Source organism: Panicum virgatum, chromosome 3N (assembly GCF_016808335.1).
Source record: "Panicum virgatum strain AP13 chromosome 3N, P.virgatum_v5, whole genome shotgun sequence".
NCBI classification, from domain to species: domain Eukaryota; kingdom Viridiplantae; phylum Streptophyta; class Magnoliopsida; order Poales; family Poaceae; genus Panicum; species Panicum virgatum.
In genome coordinates, this window is record NC_053147.1 from 2,448,134 (window position 1) to 2,474,684 (window position 26,551).

The 26,551-nt window shown below is 46.9% G+C and overlaps 4 protein-coding genes across 6 annotated transcripts; all 4 read left to right on the forward strand.

The window, feature by feature from the left end:
- Positions 1-7,306: 7,306 nt before the first annotated feature.
- LOC120663657 (actin-7) lies at positions 7,307-9,703 on the forward strand. Its single transcript, XM_039942536.1, has 5 exons — positions 7,307-7,486; positions 7,879-7,951; positions 8,040-8,433; positions 8,523-9,136; positions 9,285-9,703. Exons 2-5 carry the CDS (start codon positions 7,892-7,894, stop codon positions 9,348-9,350), a joined length of 1,134 nt encoding a protein of 377 aa, XP_039798470.1. The 5' UTR covers positions 7,307-7,486; positions 7,879-7,891; the 3' UTR covers positions 9,351-9,703.
- A 1,299-nt stretch (positions 9,704-11,002) lies between these two features.
- LOC120663658 (pentatricopeptide repeat-containing protein At4g15720-like) lies at positions 11,003-13,393 on the forward strand. Its single transcript, XM_039942537.1, has one exon. The coding sequence runs from the start codon at positions 11,156-11,158 to the stop codon at positions 12,944-12,946; it is 1,791 nt and encodes a 596-aa protein (XP_039798471.1). The 5' UTR covers positions 11,003-11,155; the 3' UTR covers positions 12,947-13,393.
- Positions 13,394-14,495: 1,102 nt separating this feature from the next.
- LOC120663659 lies at positions 14,496-19,857 on the forward strand. Of its 2 annotated transcripts, none has more exons than XM_039942539.1 (3): positions 14,496-14,630; positions 16,063-17,542; positions 19,461-19,857. In XM_039942539.1, the coding sequence occupies exon 2, from the start codon at positions 16,162-16,164 to the stop codon at positions 17,497-17,499; it is 1,338 nt and encodes a 445-aa protein (XP_039798473.1). In that variant the 5' UTR covers positions 14,496-14,630; positions 16,063-16,161; the 3' UTR covers positions 17,500-17,542; positions 19,461-19,857. The 2 variants fall into 2 exon arrangements, with proteins under 2 accessions (XP_039798473.1, XP_039798474.1); XM_039942540.1 differs by lacking the exon at positions 14,496-14,630 and adding an exon at positions 15,123-15,333.
- A 964-nt stretch (positions 19,858-20,821) lies between these two features.
- Positions 20,822-25,127, forward strand: LOC120663660 (tubby-like F-box protein 14). 2 transcript variants are annotated; one of them, XM_039942541.1, is made up of 5 exons: positions 20,822-21,027; positions 22,025-22,486; positions 22,669-22,756; positions 23,752-23,884; positions 23,977-25,127. In XM_039942541.1, exons 2-5 carry the CDS (start codon positions 22,139-22,141, stop codon positions 24,716-24,718), a joined length of 1,311 nt encoding a protein of 436 aa, XP_039798475.1. In that variant the 5' UTR covers positions 20,822-21,027; positions 22,025-22,138; the 3' UTR covers positions 24,719-25,127. The 2 variants fall into 2 exon arrangements, with proteins under 2 accessions (XP_039798475.1, XP_039798476.1); XM_039942542.1 differs by lacking the exon at positions 20,822-21,027 and adding an exon at positions 21,145-21,330.
- The last annotated feature ends 1,424 nt before the right edge of the window (positions 25,128-26,551 follow it).

Here is a 26,551-nt window from a genome sequence, read left to right on the forward strand (position 1 = left end):
GAGGAGGATCTCAACCGACTTAAAGGGTGGACCCTGTGTACACCACTTGTGAAGCCGGTAAGAGGAGGTCGGTAAACCACACGCGCATGCGCGCACCCGCTCGCCTCGCCAGGCCGGGCCGAGGCCGAGGCTGAGGCCGCGGCGCGGCCGGCCAGCCGAACGTGCGACGTGATGTGCTGAGATGAGAACGTTTTGTTGTTGAATGCAATAATTCGGAGACAATAAAACGTTGACAGTTACAAGTGATGATGACACAGAATAAAACTTTGGCGGTTAATGAGATTCCTGTGATTCAATTACACCAGTAAATGCCGCTCATCAAAGTCCATTATAACGTCCAGGTTCGTTGAATCTGATGCACCTCCAAGCCTATACAAACCATCCACTCATCCACACACCACAAGCACTTGCTTCAGGTACTCCTGCTTAGGAGACCTCTCCCTTCTCCCTCTGCTGCTTTCTGCCATTACCATCGCTAGAGCTGCGCGCACAGTTCTAGCGAGAGCAGGCCTCCGGAACCTCTGCTCGCTGAAGGTCCTGCACGGTATAGCGGGCAATCAGGTTTTTTTTAGCGAGCGTCTTGACGCGACTGCTCGCTCCCTGAACGACTACATCGTCTACATCCCGGCGTGAACGACTACTTCGTCTACTTCCTGGTGACCGTTCGTGGGACTGCACTGCGAACATCTTCCTGCATCAACGTCGTTCGGCTACATTAAGCAAGGCCAGTCGAATAGAATGTCTATTCCAGCCGGTAACGATGCAACCAGTGCCTCCGGCACTGATTCCGTCTTGGGGTACATTCTAAACTTGTTCTGGTTTAAAACTTTGTTCATGTTTATTAGTGAAAATAACATGAACACAAACACATATTTTGTTCACACATTATCACTCATTTATGCCAAAAAATTGCTAGTAATATTTGAAATTAAAATATATCGAAAATTACTTAGTTATCTAACACAGCCGCCTCTGCCGGCACGCGCTGCCCGGCAAGTAGAGGCGGACGCGGGCCGACGAGGAGGGGCAACCTCCACCGGCGGTGCAGATGCAACCTCCCACCTGGCCACTACTCACCGTGCTGCCATGGACCCGCCGCGGTCCCACCTGTAGCGGCCTGCCGCAGATTGGGTCGTGGAGAGAGAGGGGGACCTAAATAGGTGTCCCGCCTCGCGCGGTAGGCAAAATGGGTACCGTGTTTGCATCCTCTGTTAGGCTGGTTTTTTAGTAGACAAAACACTGCAAGATGCATTTTGGGTTTAGATTACGGTTTGCATGAGCTGATGGAGACAGTCCTACCAGGGGCTCGGGAAGTCGGGACCCCAGCTTGCTCACGCCAGAACGGTGGCGTGCTGGGCTGGGATTCGGCATTGTGTCCGTCCAGGTTGGCCATGGGTCAAGGAAGATGGCTGAGCAGCGGGCCTCTTGAACTGGCTCAACGTTTTGGACAACGGCTGAAAAGGGTAACAGGCTGTCGAGACTGAACTGGTTGTTCAAGATCACGATGAGAAGAGACAGCAAGGGCTTTTTTTCATTTTTATATTTAAAAAAACAAAATTTCAAAAATATATGCCGAATGGGCGACAGGGGCGATGAGAAGAGACAGCAAGGGCTTTTTTTCATTTTTATATTTAAAAAAACAAAATTTCAAAAATATATGCCGAATGGGCGACAGGGGGCTGTCGCCCATCCAGTTGGCGACAGGACCTAAATATAAAAAAAATTTACATTTAGGTCCTGGCGTCCAGGGCGCATTAAACAGTGAACTTGTAAAATCGATATAAAATCGTAGAAAAATCAGAAAAATACAAACTCAACTGTTCTGGATTCTATGTAACAAGATCTACAACTTTTGTTACATAAAGTTTTTCATTTGATCAATGTATCTTGCTCTATTTTAAATACCAGTTTAATACACTTTTATTTAAATCTCAAGATCCATCCTTTGGATGCATGTCATCTTTGGTCAGAGTGTTGCATATGGTGAGCATAGGCTTGTGCAAAATTGGTAGGCCCAGCAAACATTTCTAGGATAAGTTTTTAAATTAGATCTTGCAATATGTCTAGTTTAAATGGGTTATTTGTCCATGCTGCTATACTGAGTTTTAGAAGCCATAACTTTTACAGTACCATTATTTTATTTTCTAATAGCTATAGAAAAAGTTTGGTAAATTTTAGATAAACACAACTAGACCAAATGAATTATTTCAGATTTTTCTAGGTACAAGAACTATTTTTCTCAATTTAGTGCATTTACCTTAGTCATAATTCATTTGTCCCATGACTGCAGTTGAACATCACCTCCGGACCAACCCGATCTGATCGACCTTTTTTTTTAACGAACCGCACAAGATAATGCGAGTTTCATTGATATAGCAGAGAAAAATACAAGTCGGGAGGCCATAGCCAGGAAAACAAAAAGAAAGTGAAAAAAAAGAATCGCCCGGTTGGATTGGGACATCAACACGGAGACCACAGATGCACCTCATCCGGTTGGATTGGGTCATCAACGCGAGGAGAAACTCAGAACGACCTCAAGAGGCCTTGACCAGTTGGATTGGAGCGCGGTCAAGACCACTCCTCTAGGCAATGCTGGCCGAGCTAAGCCAAGCCGGTGCGACAAGCAACATTCTCCTGCAAACAGACAGCCCGGCACCGAGCAGGCCACCGCCATGCAGGACCCGACGCCATAGTGCCGCTGCAACGGAATCCACCGTCCGACGAAGTGGAACCACCGAATCTGGACCTCTCGCTGGCTGCCTCGCAGTCGCCATCGCGAAAACACAACGCACGGGGGCCTCGCCTCGCCCGCCGTTGGACGCCACCTCTCGTCGCCACGCCGAAGACACCGTACGCGGGGGCCTCGCCACGTCCGCCTCAGTACTCCATGTCACGGATTCATCTAAAGAATTGACGTCGGTAAGATGAACAATGTTGCCCTATTTCCCAGATCTCCATCAAACTGTCGAACCGCGCCCCGTCAGCCGACAACAACTCGTTGCACTGCACACGCATGTAGCTTCCGCCATCATGGCAGCAAACCAAAGTTGTCGCTTGCGCCATCTTTCGACGATGAACGACGCCGGAGTGACTACAACAAAGCTGAGCCACCCGCCGCAATCCGCTGTAAGCCAAGTTGTCCCACGTTGCTGTTGCCGCAAGCGCCGCCTCACGTTGCCGTTGCCGCAAGCGCCGCCTTCAGACGTTGTGCCACACCGAACTGACAGCCGCTAAGCCGTGCCAGCCGCCATGATCCGCTGCCTGGAGCCAAACTAACAACCATGAAGCAACCTCTGGACGTCGCCAAAACAACGAGACGCCAACTCATGAGCTTGGCAACCCCTTGAAGCTCATCCTCCTGCACATCGCCGTCAGCACCCTCAGCCGCCGATTCCAGACTGTGTTGGGTCTCAAGGAGGTCATGACGCCAATGTCGCCGCTGTTGTCCGTCCAAGAACTGGACTGGGCTTTCGCCCAGAGAACCCCAAACAAAGGTGGGTGGAGCTCGAAAATGACGCCCCCAACGGAGAAAACGACACCCGAAGGCGCCGCAGCCATCGCCGTCAGCATGACTGGCGGCCAGTACTTTCGCCCAGAGCATCCAGACCCAAGGCACAGCACGTGCCCAGCTTGGAACACGCACTGAGGGCGGCGCCGCCATGGCGCCATCCCATCTTGCCGCACCGGAACGAAGCCAGCCAGACGCCACCTTCGCCGACCTCAAGTCGTCACCGCCGGAAGGCCTCGTCACCCTGCGCTGGCTGAGGCCACAGAGCCAGAGCCGCGGACACCGGAACCGGCCTCCCCGACGCCTGCGCGAGGCCACCGCCGAGCCCGTGCGTCCTCCATGACGCCCGCTCCCCGCCAGCACCGGGCCCGTGTCATCGGCGCCCGTCCCGCACGCCAGGCAGACAGATCCGGCGCCCTGCAGCCCCCGGCCGCCACCCGCGCCGGCGCCGGCGGCACTCGTCGCAGACCAGCGCCGCTTAAGACCTCTGCACGCCAAGGACGCAGACCACGCCGACCTCACACGCCGGGCGCCGCCGCCGAGAGGCCGCCACATCGCGGGGAAGCAGCGGCGGTGACCCCAAGGCCCCACCACGCGCAGCTCGGCGACCCCAGGGCTCCATCACGCGCAGCACGGCGACGCGCACCACTGTGGCCACCGGATCCGGCCATGGAGGGCCCGGATCCGGCCTCGTCGGAGCCGCCAGCACCGACACCGGCCGGGCGCGCCTCCCACAGCACCTTCTGCGGCCGCGGCCGCCAGGTGAAGGGGAGGAGAAGGCTGCCCCGCCGCCGCCCTCCTCGCGGGCCATGCGGACTTCCGATGGCCGGCTCCGGCGGCGGCGCAGCAAAGGCGGATGGGGAAGGGGCGCTCGGCGGTGGGCGTCTGGGCGTCCGCCCGAGTCGCCCTACGCGGGGGCGAGACCCGAGTCTGTAGAAGCGGAGCTGATTTTGGAAGGAATAAAATTGCGCGGTCAAACCATGTGATCTGATCGACCTTGATCGCGACTCTCTAGCGGACTAGCAGCAGCTTTCTTTCATGCGTGGCAATGCCGGGCGTAAACAGAGCAAAGAAATGATCGTTCAGCTGCACGCTCGCATGGATGCATGCACCTACCACTCTGTTCGCTGGGCTGGAGCTGGAGCTGGTGGCTGGAATAGTGTGAGAGAAAAATACTGTTTGCTGGCTGGTAGTTGGAAACTGGTGCTGGAGCGGTGTGAGAGAAAAATACTGTTGGGCTGAAGGCTGCTGGAGTTGCCGAACAGAGTGGTACCTGGCAGGCCCTAGCAATGGCAATAATGGGTGATCCCATCCCACGAGGGAGGACCTGAGGAGATCGGGAAGATCTTGTTCCAGAAGAAAAGGAATGGAAGATTCAGTTGGGGGCCTGTAATGCCAGTAACGATATGTTGCTCCGATCCCATCGATAGAGATTTTTTTTTTCTTTTGAGATTACGCCATTGATATAGAGAATTCTTGCAAGAATTTCGAACTAATTGAATCTAATTTTTTTATTAAAATGCAGTACAGATGCTGACGCTGCTTACATAAAACGTCATGCAACATTAGAGTGGCAGGTCTCAATAAAGTTACGGTGCCTCCTCCTCTGTTACAGTTACGGGGATGCGCTCGAGAGCAAGAGGTGACCTGACCTTGCAGGCTTGCACGCGCTGCGAGGAGACGAGGTAGGCATCTCTCGCACAGTGTGCCGTGCCATGCGCATGGGGCTCGGGCGTATATACGGACGCGCTGTCTCGCTGCACACGGGGTCCATCATGCCATGCGACGCGAGTACCGCCACGTGCACGCGCGTGCGCAACTTGTTCCAAAGGAACGTGACACGCACTACCTGCCACGGTGCGTAATAATAAGAGAACAAGAATGAAAAGACGGTGGTGGTGTCGTGACCTCCAATTCTCCTGGCAACGCACGCACGCACGCAGATGGTGTTTTAATTTTTTTTGCGACGTATCCGGCCGGATCCGCCTGGTTTTGTATTTTTATACACTGGGCTCTGGAACATGCTCATGATCTCCGTTTCTTTTTATTTCTCCTCCAACATGTTTGATCTCTTTCTTGTTTATGTTCGAGATGCATGGAAGTGTATGGTGAAAGCATTACTGTATTTGAACGCGGAAAGTTCTTTTTAAAAAAAACGTCTCATGAAACTAGCTAGCCTCTCATAAAAGGGAACGTTTTCTTTTTAAAAAAAGGTGGTAATAAGAAAGGAAAGAAGCACCATCAAATTCGCTGGCTCTGTGTCATCACCCGTCGTGCAAAAGACTACCATCAACTCATTGCAAACAGATGTCCAGCTCAGTAGTCGTGCACGACCATACCCCAGTGGCCATTATATAAATAAACTTGATTGACGAAATGATTCAGGCACAAGCTGGATTAATATTTATTTATTTATTTTGATGAATCATCAGGTGCAAGCTGGACAGAATAATCAAAAAGGGTTCGGTTGGGTGAGCTGGGCCAATGGGAGCGCAGGCCCAAAGCCTACCCACGATCCAGCGAAGAGCCAGATGGTTACTGCCGGCCCTGCCGCGTGGGGCCACATGTCGGTAGATCGGACGGCCCGGTGCGCCCTACGCGTCGTCCATCGTGCGGTCCAGGACGTCCGAGCATCTCCAGCTCATTCCAGCCTCAGCCAGCCAGCCTCCTCCGTGTTTTTTTTTGCCCTCTTTTTTTTTCTTAATTCAGCTCCCTCTGATTGTATTGATGTTTTCCATTTTATTCTTTTTTGGTCCTGGACCACTTGTACTTCTCGTGGAAAGAATTGATTCGTATACAGTTGTAGTAGTTCTCTACCGTATAAATAGACATGTCTTCCGAAACAAAAGGAGACGTGAAATACTTGGGTTTGGGGGTTCTCTCACTCCACCAATGATGTACATACTCATACCAAATATGAAAATATATATAACTGAAAATCCAAACTCAAGATGTGGAATTGACCCCATGTTTCTTTATAGAAAATCCTAAACTCTTGTATTTATTTCGTTTTCATTATTTAGTTTTTTTTTTGCCATGTTCTCTGTTTGAATGGTGTGGTTCGTTGGAAGCACGGCTAGCTCTTTTGGCTTGGACCTTCTTGCAAATATTTTCCTCCCTATTAATAGTTTCTTTTTGGCAAATAATGCCTCTTTGCATGTCAACACCTTTTTGTAACCCGTGACAACCGGCCATGAGATTCCAATTCAATTACTTGTCTTTCAACGCAAACTAATTTTAGCTGGCAGCCAAGATGTGCTAAATAATTCTTGAGATTATTTCGGGCAAGAGAAATGAACTGTCTTCCACGTCTCCATAAAAAGAGAACGTGAAACTACGTGGCTCCTAGAAAAGAACCAGAGCTGCGATATCGAGTATAATTACACTCCGTGTTTATTTACAAACTGCTCAAAACAACATTTGACACCTCTATTTTATGCAGAAAATATACCATATATTTTGCACAAGGAAAGCTTATCTTGCAGCCTGTGGTGGAAAGGAAATGTTGATGACGCCAGCATGAGTGAAATCAATTAACAACTGAGATACTGTAAAAAACAACAACTGAGATACAGTATACTATACTCCTAGATGTCATACCCCTTGAAAGGCCTGCATTTGGAGAAATACAAATGCTAAACACGAAAGCATCGTATTTCACTATATTTATTAGAACATAGTACAAAGACGCCGCACATCTGAAATCGTATTAAAATTTATGGGGAAAATACACGCCTCGTATTTCAAACCGTATCTGTGTCACGGACCACGCATCAACCGAGTCCACGTACCACCACCCATCCCCTCCCCCTCCACTTCCCCACCGGCTCGGCTCGGGCTCTTGTATAAACTCCACCACCCCAGTCCTCGGGGACGAGCACGCCGCCGTCCAGATCCAGCCGCCCTTCCTACCGCCGGAACTCCGCATCCCTCGCCGTCGGCCCCGCCCCTCGGATCGGTCGGCGTCTCCTCTTGCTGGTAAGGAAGCCTAGTTTTCCTGGTTGTTTTTTTTCGTTTTGTTCCTCGGTAGAATGGATCTCCTCTTCGCCGCTAGTAGGCGCTCGAATCCGAGACCTTGTTGCTTTTATGGTTGCTCGGATTCGTGTAGCTCGTCGCGGATTTATTCGCTGCGCGGCGGAGTATAGTACTTGGGAGCAGTTTGTTTCCCAGATTTTGGTTAGGATTGGGAGGAAAGGTTTATGGGGAAAACGGAAAGGTTTATGCGCAACAGCAAGCCGCCTCAATGGTGGCTTGCCGCCGGGATTTGCTCAGTAGGATTACCCTTGATGAGCATGAGCTAAATAAACAGAACCTCTTTGAGTGATCAGTAGGAGTAGCCTTCTGATGTTTGAATCTGTGTGGTGCAACAGAATCACTAACCAGATGGCTGACGGCGAGGACATCCAGCCCCTTGTCTGCGACAATGGCACCGGCATGGTCAAGGTTTGAGCTGCCTCCTCATCGGTTCATACAAATCTTTGGTCAGGCATTCACAGTACTGACCCTAGAGTGATATTTGTGTTCTTCTTAGGCCGGTTTTGCTGGGGACGATGCGCCAAGGGCTGTTTTCCCGAGTATCGTTGGGCGCCCTCGCCACACTGGTGTGATGGTGGGGATGGGGCAGAAGGACGCCTATGTTGGAGACGAGGCCCAGTCCAAGAGGGGTATCCTCACCCTGAAGTACCCGATCGAGCATGGTATCGTCAGCAACTGGGATGACATGGAGAAGATTTGGCACCATACCTTCTACAATGAGCTCCGTGTCGCTCCTGAGGAGCACCCTGTACTGCTGACCGAGGCACCCCTGAACCCCAAGGCTAACAGGGAGAAGATGACCCAGATCATGTTTGAGACCTTCAATGTGCCAGCCATGTATGTTGCCATCCAGGCTGTGCTCTCCCTCTACGCCAGTGGACGCACTACAGGTGTTTAACTGATTCTCTGTTTTCGTTAAAGCACATTTTGCAATGTGAGGTTCTTTACGTTGGCTGGACTACTGTTGTTGTTCCTGCAGGTATCGTGTTGGACTCTGGTGATGGTGTCAGCCATACTGTGCCAATCTATGAAGGGTATGCCCTTCCCCACGCCATTCTCCGTCTCGACCTTGCTGGACGTGATCTCACTGACAGCCTGATGAAGATTCTTACTGAGAGGGGTTACTCCTTCACCACCACTGCTGAGCGGGAAATTGTAAGGGACATCAAGGAGAAGCTCGCCTATGTGGCACTGGACTATGAGCAGGAGCTTGAGACTGCCAAGACCAGCTCCTCTGTGGAGAAGAGCTATGAGCTGCCTGATGGGCAGGTGATCACCATCGGGGCAGAGAGGTTCAGATGCCCTGAGGTCCTCTTCCAGCCTTCTTTCATTGGTATGGAGTCGCCTGGAATCCATGAGACCACCTACAACTCTATCATGAAGTGTGATGTGGATATTAGGAAGGACCTCTATGGTAACATCGTGCTCAGTGGTGGCTCAACCATGTTCCCTGGTATTGCTGACCGCATGAGCAAGGAGATCACTGCCCTTGCACCAAGCAGTATGAAGATTAAGGTGGTGGCACCGCCTGAGAGGAAATACAGTGTCTGGATCGGAGGGTCTATCCTTGCCTCGCTTAGCACCTTCCAACAGGTCAATATTACACCTATCTATTGCTCAGTTATCAAATTTATCTATGTTCCAGTGCTTACACTTTTTTTTTGTCAGTATACTAACAGTATGCTCTGATGTTTATATGGCAGAAGTATACTAACAGTATGCTCTGATGTTTATATGGCAGATGTGGATCTCAAAGGGTGAGTATGATGAGTCAGGCCCAGCAATTGTTCACCGGAAGTGCTTCTAAGCCCTGGATTCATTGCCTTTCTACTTTACTGGGGCTGTTCTTTTGTCGAGTCCTTGCCATGTAAGCTACTGTGTTTGAGATTGCTGGGGTTCCATTGAGCTATATTGCCAGATTTGTTGGTTGGGTCAAACTATGTGCCATTTAGACTATGTTCAGTGGCTGCTATATTCAACCAGTGCTGAATCATACATGTGTGTTTGGGTTTCGCTTTGATGGCAAATTCGGTGCCAATGTTAAAGAGTATTGAACTATCTACTAGCATGTTCTGTAATAGTCTTGAATGACTTGTTATCATTTCTCATGTACATTCAATCTGAGATATTACCTATCGATGGTGCTGCCCAGTTAATTCATGATTTCTGGCGTAGTTTTCTCTGTGTTTCTGAGTTATATCAACACTGTCCCCATTGATGCTGGGACTCCCAAGAATAGACTCGGTGGTGTGCTGTAAATCTCTTGAGCGTATGGGTCATTGAAATGATTGGTTGATATGCCCGTTTGGCTATTTACTGTCGAACTGCAGCAGATTTCTGAGTGCACATTCTGCTGCCTCAGTTCATCTAGTACCGGAAAACATGGCACGTTGGTGCTACTGATTTCTTTTTTGAAAAGCTGTGCTACTGATTTCTGAATGCTCATTCTGCTGGTTTGATTCATCTGGTGGTACTGAAAACGTGGCATGTTGGCGCCGCTGATTTTCTGAACGCATCAAAGGCAGGAACATGCTCCTGTACTTGGAGAACATGGGGTGTTGCTTTGCGAAGAGTGGGGATATAAGCGGCCATTGCTGGCTGTAACTTTTTCATGTGCAACCATTGATTGCTTCATGTGGGTGGTGGATGCCTGGATGCCCTTTGGGTTGTGACTTTTGTTCAGATCTGTAGCAGTGTAGCCTTTGATCTACTTATATGTAGGGGTTGCCCCTCTTTACGAGTTCATGTGAAATATGATTTGCGATGAGTCATTTTCAGCTCTGCTTTTTGCGTGTTCTTTTCGACTGTTATTCGTGGATGGTATGAGTTCAGGTGGTACTGGTTGCTACTGCTTGAGCTTTGTGGTGCAAGTTCGCTTGAAGCTGCACACCACAAAAGCAGGTGGGAAATATGGATATATGTGGATTGGCTTGTGCCAGAACTTGTAACGAATACGTAGCCTGTCATTGTTAGGTCTGTGTAGCTTGGCTCGCTATCTTTTATCGACCAATCAGCGATGAGTGGCTGATAAAGTGAACCGTATTCGCTTTCTTCTCCAAATCGGAAACTGAGGTCTAGTTTTAAAAATTTGATTGGATCAGCTAAGTCAACTAACAAACCCAGGCCTTCTGCGAACTGCAGGATTTTTCGCATCCCAGAGGAGCTTGGATTACTATAGCTATATGCTGTTGAAAACTAATTAAATATATGTTAGCAGGAAACATGAAAGAAAGACGAATGAAAAAGGCAAACGCTATTCGAGAAATTCCTTTTTTTTTCTTTTGAGGGGTGAGAAATTCCTTAAAAGTTTAAGAATGTCGAGAGCATAAACCGCAAATGGGCCCAAACTATACTCTCACTTGTGTGGGCTCTTATCTCGAAGGCCTCGACAACGAGGCCCAAAACTCTTCAAAATAAAGACTGGCCCGCGTAACAATCAACTGCTCCAGTGTGGTGCGGTGCCTTTCTTCTTCGACGCCGCCGCCATGCCTGTTGGCTGTTGCTCACCGTCGCCGGCGCTCATGGCAAATACCGTACAACTAGGGTTAGCTGGGGCCACAAAGTTAAGCTGAGTGAATTCGGTGCATGACGCAGCCATGAAAACCCGTCCCAATGGCAGCGCCCTCATTCTCAACTACCACGCTCACACCGGTGCTGATCCACCTCCTGCGCGGCGCCTCCGACCTCGCTTCCGTCGCGGCCACCCACGCCAAGCTCCTCAAGGCCGGATTTGCGTCCACTATCGCCTCCTCCAACCATCTCCTCGCTGCTTACTGTCGCTGCGGCTCGATGAGCCACGCCCGCGACCTGTTCGACAGAATACGGGACCGGGACGTCGTCTCCTGGACGACGCTCATGTCTGGGTACACCGCATCCGGTCGGCCCCAGGAGGCCATCGCCGTTCTCCGCGCCATGGAGTTTAGCGGTGTGCAGCCTAACGTGGTCACCTTATCGACGGCCGCCAGCGCCTGCGCGCGCCTTGCGGACGCGGGGCTCGGCCGGCAGGTGCACGCCCGCGCGGAGGTCGCCGGGTGCGCGCGCGACACCATCGTCTGCACTGCACTCGTCGACATGTATGGCAAGGCCGGCTGCGTCGATGACTCGCGCGCTGTGTTCGATGGCATGGCTGCGCCTGCGAGGAATGCCGTGTCATGGGGCGCGATGCTGGCTGTGTACTCGCAGAATGCGCTCGGGAACGAGGCGATCCGGCTCTTTGCCGAGCTCAGGACAAGTGGCTGTGGTCTGACGCCCAACCACTTCATGCTGTCCAGCGTCTTGAGCGCGTGCGCCAGTGTGGTACGTCTCAGCATTGGCAAGTGCGTCCATGGTGCAGTTCTCCGGCTTGGGCATGGAAACCACGAGGTGATTGGGGTGGCTCTGGTTGACATGTACTCCAAGTGTGGTTGCTATGAATACTCAAGAAAGGTGTTCGACAGGATTGAGCAGCCATCCGTCATCCCGTACACCTCCATCATCGTCGCAGCAGCAAAGTACGGCCATGGGAGGTGTGCACTTGCTTTCTTGGGTGAGATGGTTGATCGTGGTGTGCAGCCAAACGATGTCACACTGCTTGGCGTCATGCATGCTTGCAGCCATTCCGGTCTCGTTGACACCGGCCTCCAGTTCCTCCACTCCATGAAGAGCAAATATGGCATTGCTCCGTGCCCCAGCCACTACACATGTGCGGTTGACATGCTTGGCCGGGCAGGGCGGTTAGAGGAGGCATTCGGGCTGGCCAAGGAGGCTCAAGTTGAAGGCAACGAAGCCCTCCTGCTGTGGAACTCCTTGCTGTCAGCTTGCCGGATACATAAGCGCCTGGACCTGGCAACCTTGGCTGGCCAGAGGGTGTCAGAGTTCAACCAAGATGTAGCTGGTGGACTAGTAGTGATGTCAAATGCATACGCTTCAGCTGGTCAGGCTGACAACGCTGCTGCTGTGTGGTCAAGCATGAGGCAACGTGGCATACAGAAGGATCCCGGGTGCAGCTGGATTGAAGTAAAGGATGTATCCTATGTATTCTACGCTGGTGCAGTATCATGCGCTGGTGCAAGGGCAGATGAAGTGCTGATGTTGCTAGATGAGTTGGAGTATAAGATGAGGGAGAAGGGTTACAAAGGGAGATTAGGGAGTGCTAGAGTATCTGATGCTCATGAGGATGATGGGGATGGAGGAAAAGGGGTAATGGTTGGAGTACATAGTGAAGTTTTGGCTCTAGGGTTCGGTTTGCTGGTTGTCCCAAAAGGGATGACCATCCGAGTGATAAAGAACCTAAGGATGTGCTGTGATTGCCATGAGACGTTCAAGTTCATTAGTGACATTGTTGAGAGGGAGTTTGTGGTCAGGGATCTGAATAGGTTCCACCATTTCAAGACGGGGTCATGTTCTTGCAACGACTACTGGTGATTCAAGATTGAAACTGAAGCGGCTCTGATCTTTTTGTAGAAAAGGAGAACATTAGTGACAGATTACCTTGGTGTTATAGATGTTCAAATTACCTTTTTTTTTCTTTTGCTGTGTGTAGAATGACCCAACCTTGGCCCTGAGTTTGCTGTAGCTCAATTCTGTTTGTAAACTAGTCACCATGCAGAAGATGACCAGCGGTAGTTGGGAGGGGATTGGTGATCACGGAGGAGAGCACTGGACTTGGTAAGAGAGCATTAGATGATAGGGCCTTGGTTCCTTTTCTTGTATTCTTATGGATGTGGTGACAAAGATATCGCTCTTATAGCAGTGACTTGGCTTGAACATCATAACGCTTAAATTTTTTTATGGATGATGAAGAAATGAATTACTACTTGACAAACTAATAATCCTTATCAATCAAATTTGTTTCCTTGGAACTAGTTAATATATGCTGCTAAGGCATTTTCTTTTTGACCTTGTGTATTAGTTGCATGATGGATCTGTATAGTTTTCACTTTGTTTCCTCCGGAACTGAAACCCCTGCTATGGAACACAAATTTTGAAAGGTTTTCAAGTTTTCACTAGGAAAGTGGTTTCCATGGAATAATTTTCCGTTATAGTATTCAGCTAATTGCAAACTTGCGGAGCAGAACAGCTAATTGACCAGCTGTTCCAGCTAAGCTAGATTATGACCTGTCCAGAGCTCCCGCCCATATGAGCACACCAAACCCAACGCGATGTTGCCGGTCTCTCCCTCCGCCCGTCGCTCCTCCATCACCACCACCATTGCTAAACTTCTATCATATTTTGACTAGAGTTCACAAATTCGAAAAGTATTTTTCTCCATATATCCGTGTTAGAAATCGATTGAATTATGATGATACTTATAATTGTTTAACAACATAATACCCAATATACATCCATTCTTATTAATTTTTTAAAAAATAATATTTTGAAACAACCAGTTCTTTTTAAAATTTTGAACCAGAAGTTAGAATGCTGACAAAGCTTTTGCAAAATGTCAATAAGTACAAAATTAATCAACTTTTGAATGTATCATTTCAACTTTTAGAACTTACAATTTCAACATTTCGAATATGAAACCTTGAACATATGTTAAAAAATGTTGAATTAGCTTCCAAAGGATGTTGTATCATGCATTTCAAATTGTTGAAGATTTATTCCAGGATTTAATGATGCTATTCTCTAAATGTGGCATGCCTGTTGATAACAAGATGTATGCTGACAATGCAATGACTTTATCAATCTCAAGCTCTGCTGATCCAGTCACTCGATGGTGCTTATACGAATAGGATTGCATGTACATATTCATAAGTATGAGTGTGCATGTATGTATTTGAACGTTTGTATATATTTTATTTATGAAACAAAGAAATGTGTCTAAAAGAAAAAATGAAAAGAAGAAAGGAATGGGAAAAAAAAGAAGTAAGCTAGCCTGGCCTTTCTCGCGCGCTGGGCCAAAATGGGCCTTCTGCTCCTGCTGCGCTGCGGTGAGAATGATGATGATGACGCGGACGAACATGTGGACCGTGACCCCATTTCCCCTTCCTGCGCTTTCTCTTCTTTCTCCTCTCCTACGCCTGGCGGCGACGACTGGGCGAGCGGCGGCGCCATTTGTCCTGTCTTCGCCCAGCCCTTTGCCGGCGACGAGCGTATCCTCCAGGTATGCCCACCCCTTCTCTTTCCTTTTGCTGTGCGAGACGGAGCACCCCAAACCCATGGTTGGCGTCGCCTAGTCGTCGCGGCGAGCTCCCAATCGGGGCGTCCCGCACGCCACGGCCTTCCTGCCTATGGCGTCGCCTCGCGCAGGAAGTCGTCGCCAAGGCGTCGGACGGACGCCGCAAGAGCGAGAGGTGGAGGGGAAACGGCAATTGCGCACGCGCGGGAAGGGAGAGGGAGCGGCGGGCGCAGGAAATCGCGTGGGTATACTCCCGCGCGGGCACGCCCCCTAGCTGCAGCTCCAATTGAGAGAGAGGAAGGAAGAGAGGAGAGGGGGAAGAGAAGAGGGCGGCGGCGGGACATGGAATCCGGCGGTGCGCCGCCTCCATCCAGCCGCTCCCGCTTGCACGCCTCATCTCCTGCTACTCCACGCTTCCACGGCCTTCGATTTGCGCTCCGCCCGTCATCGATTGAAGCCTCCGCCTGCAGATTCGTGGCTGCTTCCTCTGCTCCGCCTGGCTTCGACCCCGCCGTGCCTGCTCCCCAATCCGTGGCTCCAGCCCCTTCTCGTCCAATGGATCTGCAACTTCTTCCTCTTCCCCAACCAATCCGGGCGGACTCCCTTCACTCCTCCACCCACGAGCTCCTGGTTCTTCTTGCGCCTCTCTGCTGGTGTCCCCTCCCGCAGCTGCATCACACGGACACAGGTTCCTTTTCCTCTGCTCTGCTGTAGTGCTCGATTGGTGCTCTGCTCTGCTCCTGGTTCCTCTGCTCAATTGGTGCTCTGCTCTGCTCTGCTGCAGTGTTGTTACTCTGATATAAGTAGATAGCTTTGTGTGAATGTGTGGTGTGTGTCTGTCTGCCTATGCATGTGCTTGTTGTTTCAGTTAAAAATGCCTAATCGCTTAGGTCTGTGCTGCTCAATTCTAAATGAGGACATGTGTATGGCGTCGCCTCGCCGCGCGCCTTATTCGCCTAGGCATTCTGAAGAGGGTGGGTTGCCGCGCCTCGCCTTACCACCGTAAAAACAATGCCCAAACCCTAACAAAACTATTTGTATTCTGATCTGAATCCAGTTACAATATATTACCTACAAACTTCGATTTCGTTTGCAAGTATTATCGGATGTACATGTGTACACCCATGTCCTATGCTGGGTCCACCCCTGCTCTCAATACGTTACAAAAAGTAATTCACTGATTAGTAGGTTGCTGTGTTTGCTAATGATCTTCTGAGTGAGCCCATTGCTTCTACCTTAAATAAGTGCCTCTAATAGATTACTTTAATGTATCATTTAACTCTTAATGAAGCATAAATAGATGATTTCGATTTTAATGATCTCTAGGTTCATAGAGTTATTTGTGGTCTTATTGGAGTACTCATGTAGCCATATCACACAAGTGTATTTGCTCAACCCACGTGAATTATTTTCTCAGGTGGGGCTGCAGGACCAATAAGGAGTGTTAACGCCAATCTCTTTGCTTGTATATGGTATCAGAAGGGAGTATTAATTACTTCATGATCCTTTGGGCAAAATGGAAGGAAATAACTTACCCTCTGGAAGCTTGATGCAAGGAACACCTTATGGTAGTTTAGACTTGCATCATAACCACATGCAAATGCACGCACCGAACTCGGGAAACCAGGGCTTCAACCACCCTCAGATGGCCAGCATTTTCCCCATTCATCTGAATCAGGTTACAGATTCTGATCAGCTGTCTGAATTTCAATTTGGAGAACATGGCAAGGCCAACCATCACCATCACCATCACGACCACCACCACCACCAGCAAACAAAGAATAGCATGAGTGATGATGAGGAACATGGTGTCAATGAGGATGCCACTGATAGCCAGACCGGCAAGGGCAAGAAGGGTTCGGCATGGCATCGAATGAAGTGGACTGATTCAATGGTTAAGCTTTTAATTACTGCAGCATCTTACACCGCGGAGGATCCAGGAGCTGATTCAGGAGGTGGTAGGAGGAACTGTGCAATGATGCAGAAGAAAGGCAAGTGGAAGGCCATATCAAAAGTCATGGGTGAGCGAGGCTGCCTTGTATCGCCACAGCAGTGTGAGGATAAGTTCAATGACCTCAATAAGAGGTATAAGAGGCTTACAGATCTCCTTGGTCGGGGTACTACTTGCAGAATTGTGGCGAATCCAGAACTTCTGGATAGCATGCCTAATCTCTCTGATAAGACGAAAGATGATGCAAGGAAGATATTGAGCTCTAAGCACTTGTTCTATGAGGAGATGTGCTCCTACCACAACAATAATCGGTTTAGTTTACCTGAAGATCCTGCACTTCAGCGTTCATTGCAGCTTGCTCTTAAGTGTAAAGATGAGCATGATGCAAGGAGGAGAACTAGTGGAGATGCTGATGAAGATGATCAAAGTGTGGACACTGATTATGAGGAAGAGAATGATGATGAGCACCCAGCAGTGCATGTCAATAAGGGGACCCTGCCCATGCATAAAAGAATGCGGTACATGGCGGATCAGGAGGATGTAGGTTTCGGCAACTCTTCAAGCTCACATGACTGTAGCAGGAGATCTGATCCGCATAGCATTGCAGTGGATATTAACAAAGTTTTCCCGGATGGAACTAACTTGGCTTTGGTGCAACAAGACTTGGCTTCACAGTCTGCGGAGATTGAGAAACAGCGCATGGAAATTGAAGCTGAGGCGCTGGAGCTTGCAAAGCAACACCACAAGTGGGAGAGATTTAGTAAGAAGAAGGACAGGGAACTTGAAAAGATGAGGTTGGAGAATGAACAAATGAAGATTGAGAATAGACGTTTGGAGCTGGAGGTAAGACACAAGGAGTTGGATCTTGAACTCAGGCTAAAAGGCAATGGCAGTCAGGCATGACGCGATGACATCTAATAAATTGCAAAGGCTGACTTGCAAGATGGTAAGCTCAATCTCTTGTTATCACTGCCAGAGAAATGATTTCGAGTCACTTGTTTTTATTTTTTAATTCCTTTGATCAAATCCTTGGTGTTGCTGCGCTGCTAGGTGTTATTTGGTATCACACACTTCACTCATCTTTATATATCTTTTTTTAAGTTTTCTGTTGATGTTACAGAGTTAGTTCAACCTTCAAAGAGAACATGAAACAGCAATGCACGCTTAGGGAGCCATGCTGTCCTTGATATCCATTAACTATAATTTTAATTTTCTTTTGTTGAATTGCAGTAGTGAACGACTCTTAAATCGGTATCCCCCTCCATTATTTTTAATGGTATAAGAGGATTGAATAAATGCTTCCCTAATCTGTGTATAGGGAAACTCCAGGTCGAAACAGCACTATTATCTATGGATCCCCCTTATGTACATATCCCTATGGAGAATCATGCTTTCATTTTTCATAAATATTTTGAATATAAAAAGAGGGAATTTGCTATGATATAGATTAGGGCTTGGCCTTCTTGGACCACCTAAGTGCAATTACGATAAAAGAAAGGATATGTAGATAGGTGGATGACTAGACTGGCAAGTACTTAACAAATAAAGTAAATACTTTATTTTAAGATTCTACAATGAAATCCTTTATTTTCCAGCAATTCTCTACTACTACAAAACAAAAAAGAACCTTCAAATTCTTTTTGAAAATGAAACTAAGCGTGCTATTCTAAATCAAACTGAAGTAAGAGTTATAATTGCTTTTCATTATGCTTCTTTGTATATTCACACTTTCCATAGATTTACTTAGACTGTCTTTGATTTTGATGATGTGGTTATTTGCACCTTCAACAAAGGCAGAAAAGCACAGTTGAATCTCAACACTTGTGGCAAGTATACACTTTAGTGATCAGTCGGAGACGTTTGCTTCCAAATCAAATGGTTGAGAATTGCCAAAAGCACTTCACTACGTTTCTTCTGTCTGTCTTGAGGGAAGGCAGACCCTTTCTCTGTGCTAGTGTTATTTCGAAAATAAATAGTTCTATTTGATATTTTTTTCTGCCCTCACCCTCTGTTTCAACAGTCTATAACTTTACAAATGCGCACTAGCCTGGATCACTGGAATCTTTGATGAAATATATAGTCTACATTGCATACTTCCAACAGACTTAAATTTTTTTATGTCATTTTTGTCCTAAACATATTTGCACTTGCTAATCCAACAAACAATCTATCAGAAGTTGAAACTATTCCAAATCCTTCTCAATCTATGTGCTGCATATAATTTGCACCAAGGTAGAGGAAAAATTTACTCGAGTAATTAAGAACATAGTCATACTACCCAACTGACATATATACTGCACAAATAGATTACAGGATTGAACATCAGTAACCTGAGAAATGACCTATTCTCCTGTTTTTGTATTTGAAGACCTATACTGAAGCACTGTAATGTAGCATGTGAATCTACTGATTTTTTTTTTTGAAGAAAACTGCTGGATGTATATGAAACCTATATTTGTCCCCTTAATGTTTATGTGGTGTGGAATAAAATTGCTGGTTACTGTTTTATGTGGTGGGAATAAAATTGCTGGCTATATTTTTTGTGTTGGAATTTCCTCAGTATAGAATAGCGCTGTCCATAAGACATGTCCTATGAGTTTGCTACCTCTGTTTAGTTTGCTTGAGGCAGCCAGGTTGCTCCATGTGCTGACACTTGATAGTGGTGCTATGAAATACCTTACTTCCACATTCAGCATAACTGTAACAAAGTCTACAGACCGCAAAGAATATGCTATGGTCCACATAGACCTTACTTGTTGATTATCATGAAGCTATGCTGTTGTCTGATGCCATATTGTCTCCGGAAATGCTAGCTTACAATGTTAAGTTTTTCCCTAATTTTCTTATCCTGTTGACCCTTTCAGGTTGTTTATGGCATTGATGTTAGAGTAGTGCAAGAAAATTGACAAGGACAGTGTTGAGCGGTCGACCATGCATTTTTTTCTTGGGTTTGCAGCAGAGAAGAAATGGTTCTATGATGGCAACGATGGTTCCATCCAAATTGTGCTTCTTCCTTGCAATATCAGTTGTTATTGGAGCAGCTGATTTGTACTGTAGCTCTGTATTCTATTTGCGTGCTATGCGCTGTTATTCTATTGTAAATTTCCACGTACAGGTGTAATATGATCAGATTGCTCATCCAGAATTTCAGCTGCCATTCAGCCTAGCCTAGCCCTGTTTATTCAGTGTGTAGTTCCTTGATGTAGTTTAACTGCTTGAGTGATAAAAACTGTCCTGACGCCTCCTAGGCTGTGAGTTTAATTCCCACCATATTTCTGTGTCATGCCTACAACAAAAAGGGTCAATCTAGGACAAAGCTGCTGACTAAATAGACAGCACTCAGAAAATGGGAACATATCTATTGCAAATAATAATAAAAGAGGGAAAAAAACAGAGAATAGAGTGTACTCGTATTCCCATCAAATTCGATTAGGCTGGTGCCAGGACTCAGAGGTACACGATTCTCATCTTTGATACTGCCACTGTCTTAGTATTTTTTTTTCCTCTCGTTCTACTGCTCACATCCTAAGAGTAAGTATTATAATAACAAATAAGCGGGCTATATGAAGTGCCAACACATACCTATTATACGAGTGATCTGTTATATGAGTTGCCAGTGATGTGGCAACACTATTCAGTCAGCTGCCGGTTAGATTAAAGCTTGGCTCGTGCCCAAAGTTCTACGACATTGACTACCACGATGGAAAACCGGAAAAAGAAACTTTGTCATAAAAAAGGGAAAAACAAACCACATCCTTTCTTGGCTACAGGCTACGACACAAAATTTAAGCTATAATTAAAGATGAAGTTTTTTTAGTGAAACCTTAAAATTTGCTTTTTCCCGCTGTTATCTTTATATACTATATAGATGGCACCTACTAAAATTATTAACTATATTTCTCTTAATATGCAAGATATCCATGTCATATAGAAACTCACTATATTAGATGCCGCATCATCATCCACTAGAATTATCTACTTATGTATTTCACCGATTTACTGTGACTAATAGCATCTATGTAAAAAAATGTCACCATCCAATCATATTAGTGTTTCTACTTTTAAATTTAATCTTAAAATTTGGTTTAAGAAATTTTACGGCAGCATGCGGGTATCACCTAGTTTTTTTTTCACAGAGCACACTAGTTTCGCGGAAAACGCCCTCACAGTCACAGGTCGGTGTTGTCTGCGCAGGTCGCACGTGACGTCGCGCTCGCCCCGCAACATTTGTCCAGCCACCACCACTTGTTCCTTCCTTCGCCTCCTCTTCCTCCTCCCGTCGTCTCCTCTTCCTCCCCCTTTCCTCCCCCCCGCGTTCCCCTCCGTCCCTCCGGATCCGCATGGCGCCTCCACAATCCGTGCCGCGCGGTCTCCCGTAGCCGCGGCTCCGCCCCGGCCCAGCTCCCGCCGCGCCGCTCGCTCCCGTCCCAGGTGCGTGTCGCGCGGATCCGTGCTCCTTCCCTGCTGGATGCGTGCTGGTGGCTTGTGGCGGATTCGCGCTATTGGAGCGGGGATTGGGTTCGAGAGAGGTGGGGACGAGGGGCGTCTAGCTGGGAAGAGGTGCTTTAGCTTGCATTTTAGCGGAATTCGGGCGGGATTAGGTGGAAAAGCCACGGGCTTTCGCTGTGATTTGGGCTCGGGTATAGCGGGATTTGGGCGTGGAGAGGTGGTTCATGTCAAATTTTTTGCGGGCTAGCCTTAGCTGCATCCGGCGGAAGCGACATAATGTGCCAGGTAATTGTTATGTTTGGGTATACATATTGTGGCTAGCTTTTGCGTAAACTGTTGGGATTGCTAGAAATCAGAAATCAGGCTTCGCAATTACAATGTACGTTGAAGTCTTAGATTGCACACTGCAACTAATCGAGCCCATGGTTTAGTGGCGAACAGTGGCATGGGTGGGGAACTGAAGTGTATACATACTGTTTTGTGCTCCGAATACCTGGGATTACGGTTATTACGTTCTCCAATCTGTGCTGTGGTTTTAAATCTATATTGGATTATCAGTGATGTTACTGTAGTTTTGACCGACATTGGTTAGTTGTTATGTGAATAGGTCATTCTGGTGAGTTCTTTCCTACCTTTTTTTTTGTGATGGAAATCGCCACACAACCTTTGAGATACACATCATTTCCAGCTCTACTGAGTAACCCATTCCAATATTACTTTTGTGACTATTGCTATATTGTATTAGCACAAAAATATGCAAATGAATAGGTTCTCCCATGTTCAACATAACTAATTGTATCAATTGATTTGAGAGATTATTATGTGATGAGCTTCAATATTATAGAAGGTGTTTTTTTTTTCAGAATTTTGTCTCTGGGTTGTTTCTTTTTTGGTAGTTTGAATGAAGTAGTTAGATATTACTGTTCTTACCAGAGAGAAATTTCAAAGGCTAATATTAGTTTTGTTTTTTGTCTGGCAGGCTCATCTTTTGGTTCGTCTAGACTGTCATTACTTGGCATCTTGCTTGTACTATTGTTGGAGGAAGTTTTGATGTTTCAGCGCAATTGCATTTACTGTGATTGACCTTTAGTAGATGTCGTTCCGCAGCATTGTGCGTGATGTTAGGGATGGTTTTGGGAGCTTGTCTCGAAGAGGGTTCGAGGTGAAGCTTCTGGGCCACCGCAGAGGGAAATCTCATGGTGCTGTCCATGAGTTGCATGATCCAGCCCCGGTGATCCAGAGCAGTTGCTGGGCTAATTTGCCCCCTGAATTGCTTCGAGATGTGATCGAGAGGTTGGAAACCAGTGAAGCAACATGGCCTAATAGGAAGAATGTGGTTTCTTGCGCGGCTGTTTGTCGAACCTGGAGAGAGATGTGCAAAGAGATTGTTAAGAATCCAGAATTTTCTGGAAAAATCACTTTCCCTGTGTCCCTGAAGCAGGTGATGGTGCTCTCTTTGATCCTTCCATGTTTCATTTTTTTGTGATAATTTTACTATGACGTAACATGTTTTTGCATCCTTACTGTGACTTCTAGTTGGAAAGTGTTATTATTAAATTAAATAAAACAAGGAATACAGACACCTTTTCTATTCATTAATACTGTATTGTTGGCCACATTCAGCCTGGGCCTCGAGATGCAACTATCCAGTGCTTCATCAAAAGGGATAAATCTACCCAAACATACTACCTGTATCTGTGTCTTAGCACAGGTAAGCCTTTTCAAAGTATTGTGTTTGTTTGTACTTGCTTTGATACCTTACACCACATCACAGCCATCAGCTTTTGTGAGACGCTTGTAGACGTTTTGAATATGCAAGATAAATGATCATGTTTCTAGTTACATAAAACAATAATATACATGCAGCTTAGTCCTTGTGTCATAATGAGCCAGCTCGAATTATAACGAACCACTTTACCCTACTATTCACGAGATCCAAGCATAATCAGACTTCAGACCTCTGTTACTAGCATTGTAGTTCTATTGTTAGATTATTATTTACTATACACAAATGTACTTTACATAGCAGTCTTTTGTGCATGTCTTCCCCACTTATTTTTCATGTTCGACGCTGGCATTCTTGACTGCTTATATAAGAAATATAGAGAACCGGCCCCCTCATTTTGCTCTTGCGGAATATACACACTATTTTCTTTCCAGAAGTAGTAATGGTAACTGATGTTGTAAATTATGTAATAATAGCAATTGTTCCTAGTGCTTTCTGCTAAGTCTGCATTTTCCCACTACCATTTAACCTTAATGAGGGTCGGGGGACTTTAAATAAATGCGTCGATATGGTCAACCCATCTTGCATCTGGGTCTAAGCATTCTTGAACCCATCTTCACAGCAGTTTAGTTGCTGGTATCCAATGAGTTAAACATTTGCAGTAGCCCTGTTGGTATTCTATGGGTCTAAGCATTCTTGAGCCCATCTTCGTAGCAGTTTGGTTGCTGGAATCGAATGAGCATAAGCATTTACAGTAGCCCTGTTGGTATTCTATCACTTTCTTGAGGCTAAAGCATAATACCAGTTACCAATTCTAGGAATTAGTGGCGGCACACTGACAGATGCCCACCATTGTCTGTTTCCAATTCATTCTGGAATCTTTAGATCGAGTCCACTTGCAGACCTGCCTGTTGCCTTGTTGGTACCTCTTTTTTTTTTGGTCAATCTGCTGCTAATACATGGTGTGACACATTTTTCAGCTGTGCTTGTTGAAAGTGGCAAGTTCCTCCTATGCGCAAAACGAACCTCCCGTCCAACCTGTACAGAATATACAATATTTATGAATTCTGAAAATATATCTAGGTCAAGCAAAATGTACATTGGAAAACTGAGGTACTAACTCATATGTTGTCCAAGCTGTCTTTAGAAGTTAATCATTTTTCTAATATGTATGTATCACTAATATATCTATGGTGTACATTTAGGTCAAATCTCCTCGGCACAAAGTTTGCAATATATGATATCCAGCCTCCATGCAATGTAGCACAGACAGGGAAAACAAGCCGTAGGTTCTACTCCAGGAAGGTATCACCAAAAGTCTCTTGCTGCACCTACAACATAGCACAGGTTTCATATGAGCTGAATGTCTTGGGAACTCGGGGTCCTAGGCGGATGAACTGTGTTATGCACTCCATTCCCGCCTCATCCCTTGAGGCTGGAGGCACTGTTCCATGCCAGCCAGACAGTATCCTCACCCGCTCCCTTGACGAGTCATTTGGTAGCATTTCCTTCTCGAAGTCATCTGTTGTGGATCATTCCATGCGTTTCGGGGGCACAAGATTCTCTGAAGTCTCGATGAGCAGCCAAAGGATTGGAGACATGGCATTGGGTGACAATGATGAATGCAAGGAGAGGCCATTGGTTCTCCGTAACAAGGCCCCAAGATGGCACGAGCAATTGCAGTGCTGGTGCCTCAATTTTAGGGGCAGAGTGACTGTCGCATCCGTCAAGAACTTCCAGCTTGTAGCTGCAACACAGCCTGCTGCTGGAGCCCCAACCCCGTCGCAGGCTGTCCCAGCACCGCCACCAGAGCATGAAAAGGTGATCCTGCAATTCGGGAAGGTGGCCAAGGATATGTTCACAATGGACTACCGTTATCCGCTCTCAGCCTTCCAGGCCTTCGCAATCTGCCTGAGCAGTTTCGACACGAAACTGGCCTGCGAATAAAGCTATCGTGGCCGAAGGATCTGTTTCGTGATGATGGCGGCCCCGAATTTTGCTGGGCCACCATATTCTCTTGTATGTTGTTGATGCCTTCTTAACTTCCCTAGAAAGCTGTGTTTAGCCATTTCCACCTGATCTACAGCTGCTGCTGTGCTATGTCCTGATTGCTTTGTTCCGTGGAGTAGCATCATGGCCTGCCTGCCCTTAACTAGTTGACAGATTTAAATTGTTTTTTTTTCATACTATGGTTGTATTAACTATGAAGGGAGTATGACATTTTCGTTGTGCCTAAGCTCTGAATTTCTTATTGCCTGCCTGTGGTGGTGTCTGCAACTGTGCATTTTGTAAAATTCTGGATTATCTTATCATAAGTCATAGCAATAAAAGAATTAGCTTTTGTTTATTCCAAAAACTTTTGGGTCGTTGTATATGTATTTCTTGAAGCAAACTATCCCCTGTATGCAATTATTACTTTCCCATGTATGCTGCTGCACACATGTATTTGCACCAACATATACAACAGCTAAATATTATAAGCCATTTTGAACCCACTCTAACCTATTCCACCGTACATTTGGGATAAACCCAACCCATCATGGCCCACTAAATATTTTAAACCATCTAAACACGCTTCACAAATACAGTTCACCATATTAAACTTATTGTAATCGGATTAATTAGCAAAAACCTAGCTTCATTTCACATACCTAACATATTTTTCATGGACTCAAATGTTAGAGAATCTTCAAGAGACTCGGTAAAACGGACTGTCTCACTAAAAAAAGAAAGGGAATTTGGCGTTCTTGCCCTCATTGAGGATGTTAATGGTGATTTTGCCCTTTTTTTCCAAACTTTGCGATTTTATTCCTTTTTTTGAAAATGAAGTCTCTGTTAGTCCCTACTTTGAACTCCGTTAGTTGGAGAGACATTAAAAAAATAAAAAGAAATAAAAACCTCCTTAAGGCAATGGGAAAGACAAAACTACCCTCCACTTTCTTCCTCCTCTTTCCTGGCTCCTACTGCACACCCCTACTCCGGGGGGTTTTTACATCTTTACTCCGGTGGCTCTTCCCTCGCAAAACCTAGGCCCACGCGGATGGCGGTGGGAGCGGACGGCGGCTGACCTGTATAGGCCGGCGGCGGGGAGCGAGGTTCCGCACGGAGGCTCGCTAGGCAGCCGCGAGCACGAGGCCGACCCAGGAGCGGCCGGCGGCTGGCTTGGGCGTGAGTCGCGCGGGCACTGGCGCCCTGCGTGGCCAGGCAGCGATGGGCATGAGGCGGGTGGGTGCTGGCGGCCGAGCTGCTGGAGATGTAGGAGTGCATGCTCAACTCGACGGAGCTCGCGGGCCTCGTCCACACCTACCAGCTGCCGTCCATGGTCAACATGCTGCACCGCTAGCAAGCGCTCCTGCCAGAGGTTATTGTGATTCAGGTTTACTGCTCCTATTGGCAGTGAATGCAGGCAGTGACAAAATGGCGTCTAGAATTACTAGCTAGCAGTAGCTAGGAAGGGGGAAGTAGAGAACCATCACCATTTATTTCGTTTCTTTGATACTGTTTGTTGTCGCAACGAGAATTTGGTATGTTGTTTCATTGCTTTCTATTGTTGTCTGACCATGGATTGATTTGGTAGACATGCTTTGGTTCATGTACCATAGACCGCTAGAAAAATTCCAATAAAAGACTACAGTTTGGCCATGAATGTGCAGTTGAACTTAAATGCCGTTGTGTTATGTTGCTGCCAAAATTTATCAATTTTTTATCATATTTGGAAGTTATAAAAATCTAGTTTGAATTTGGTTGAAAAAATTCATTTTATACCTATCAAAATGTTGT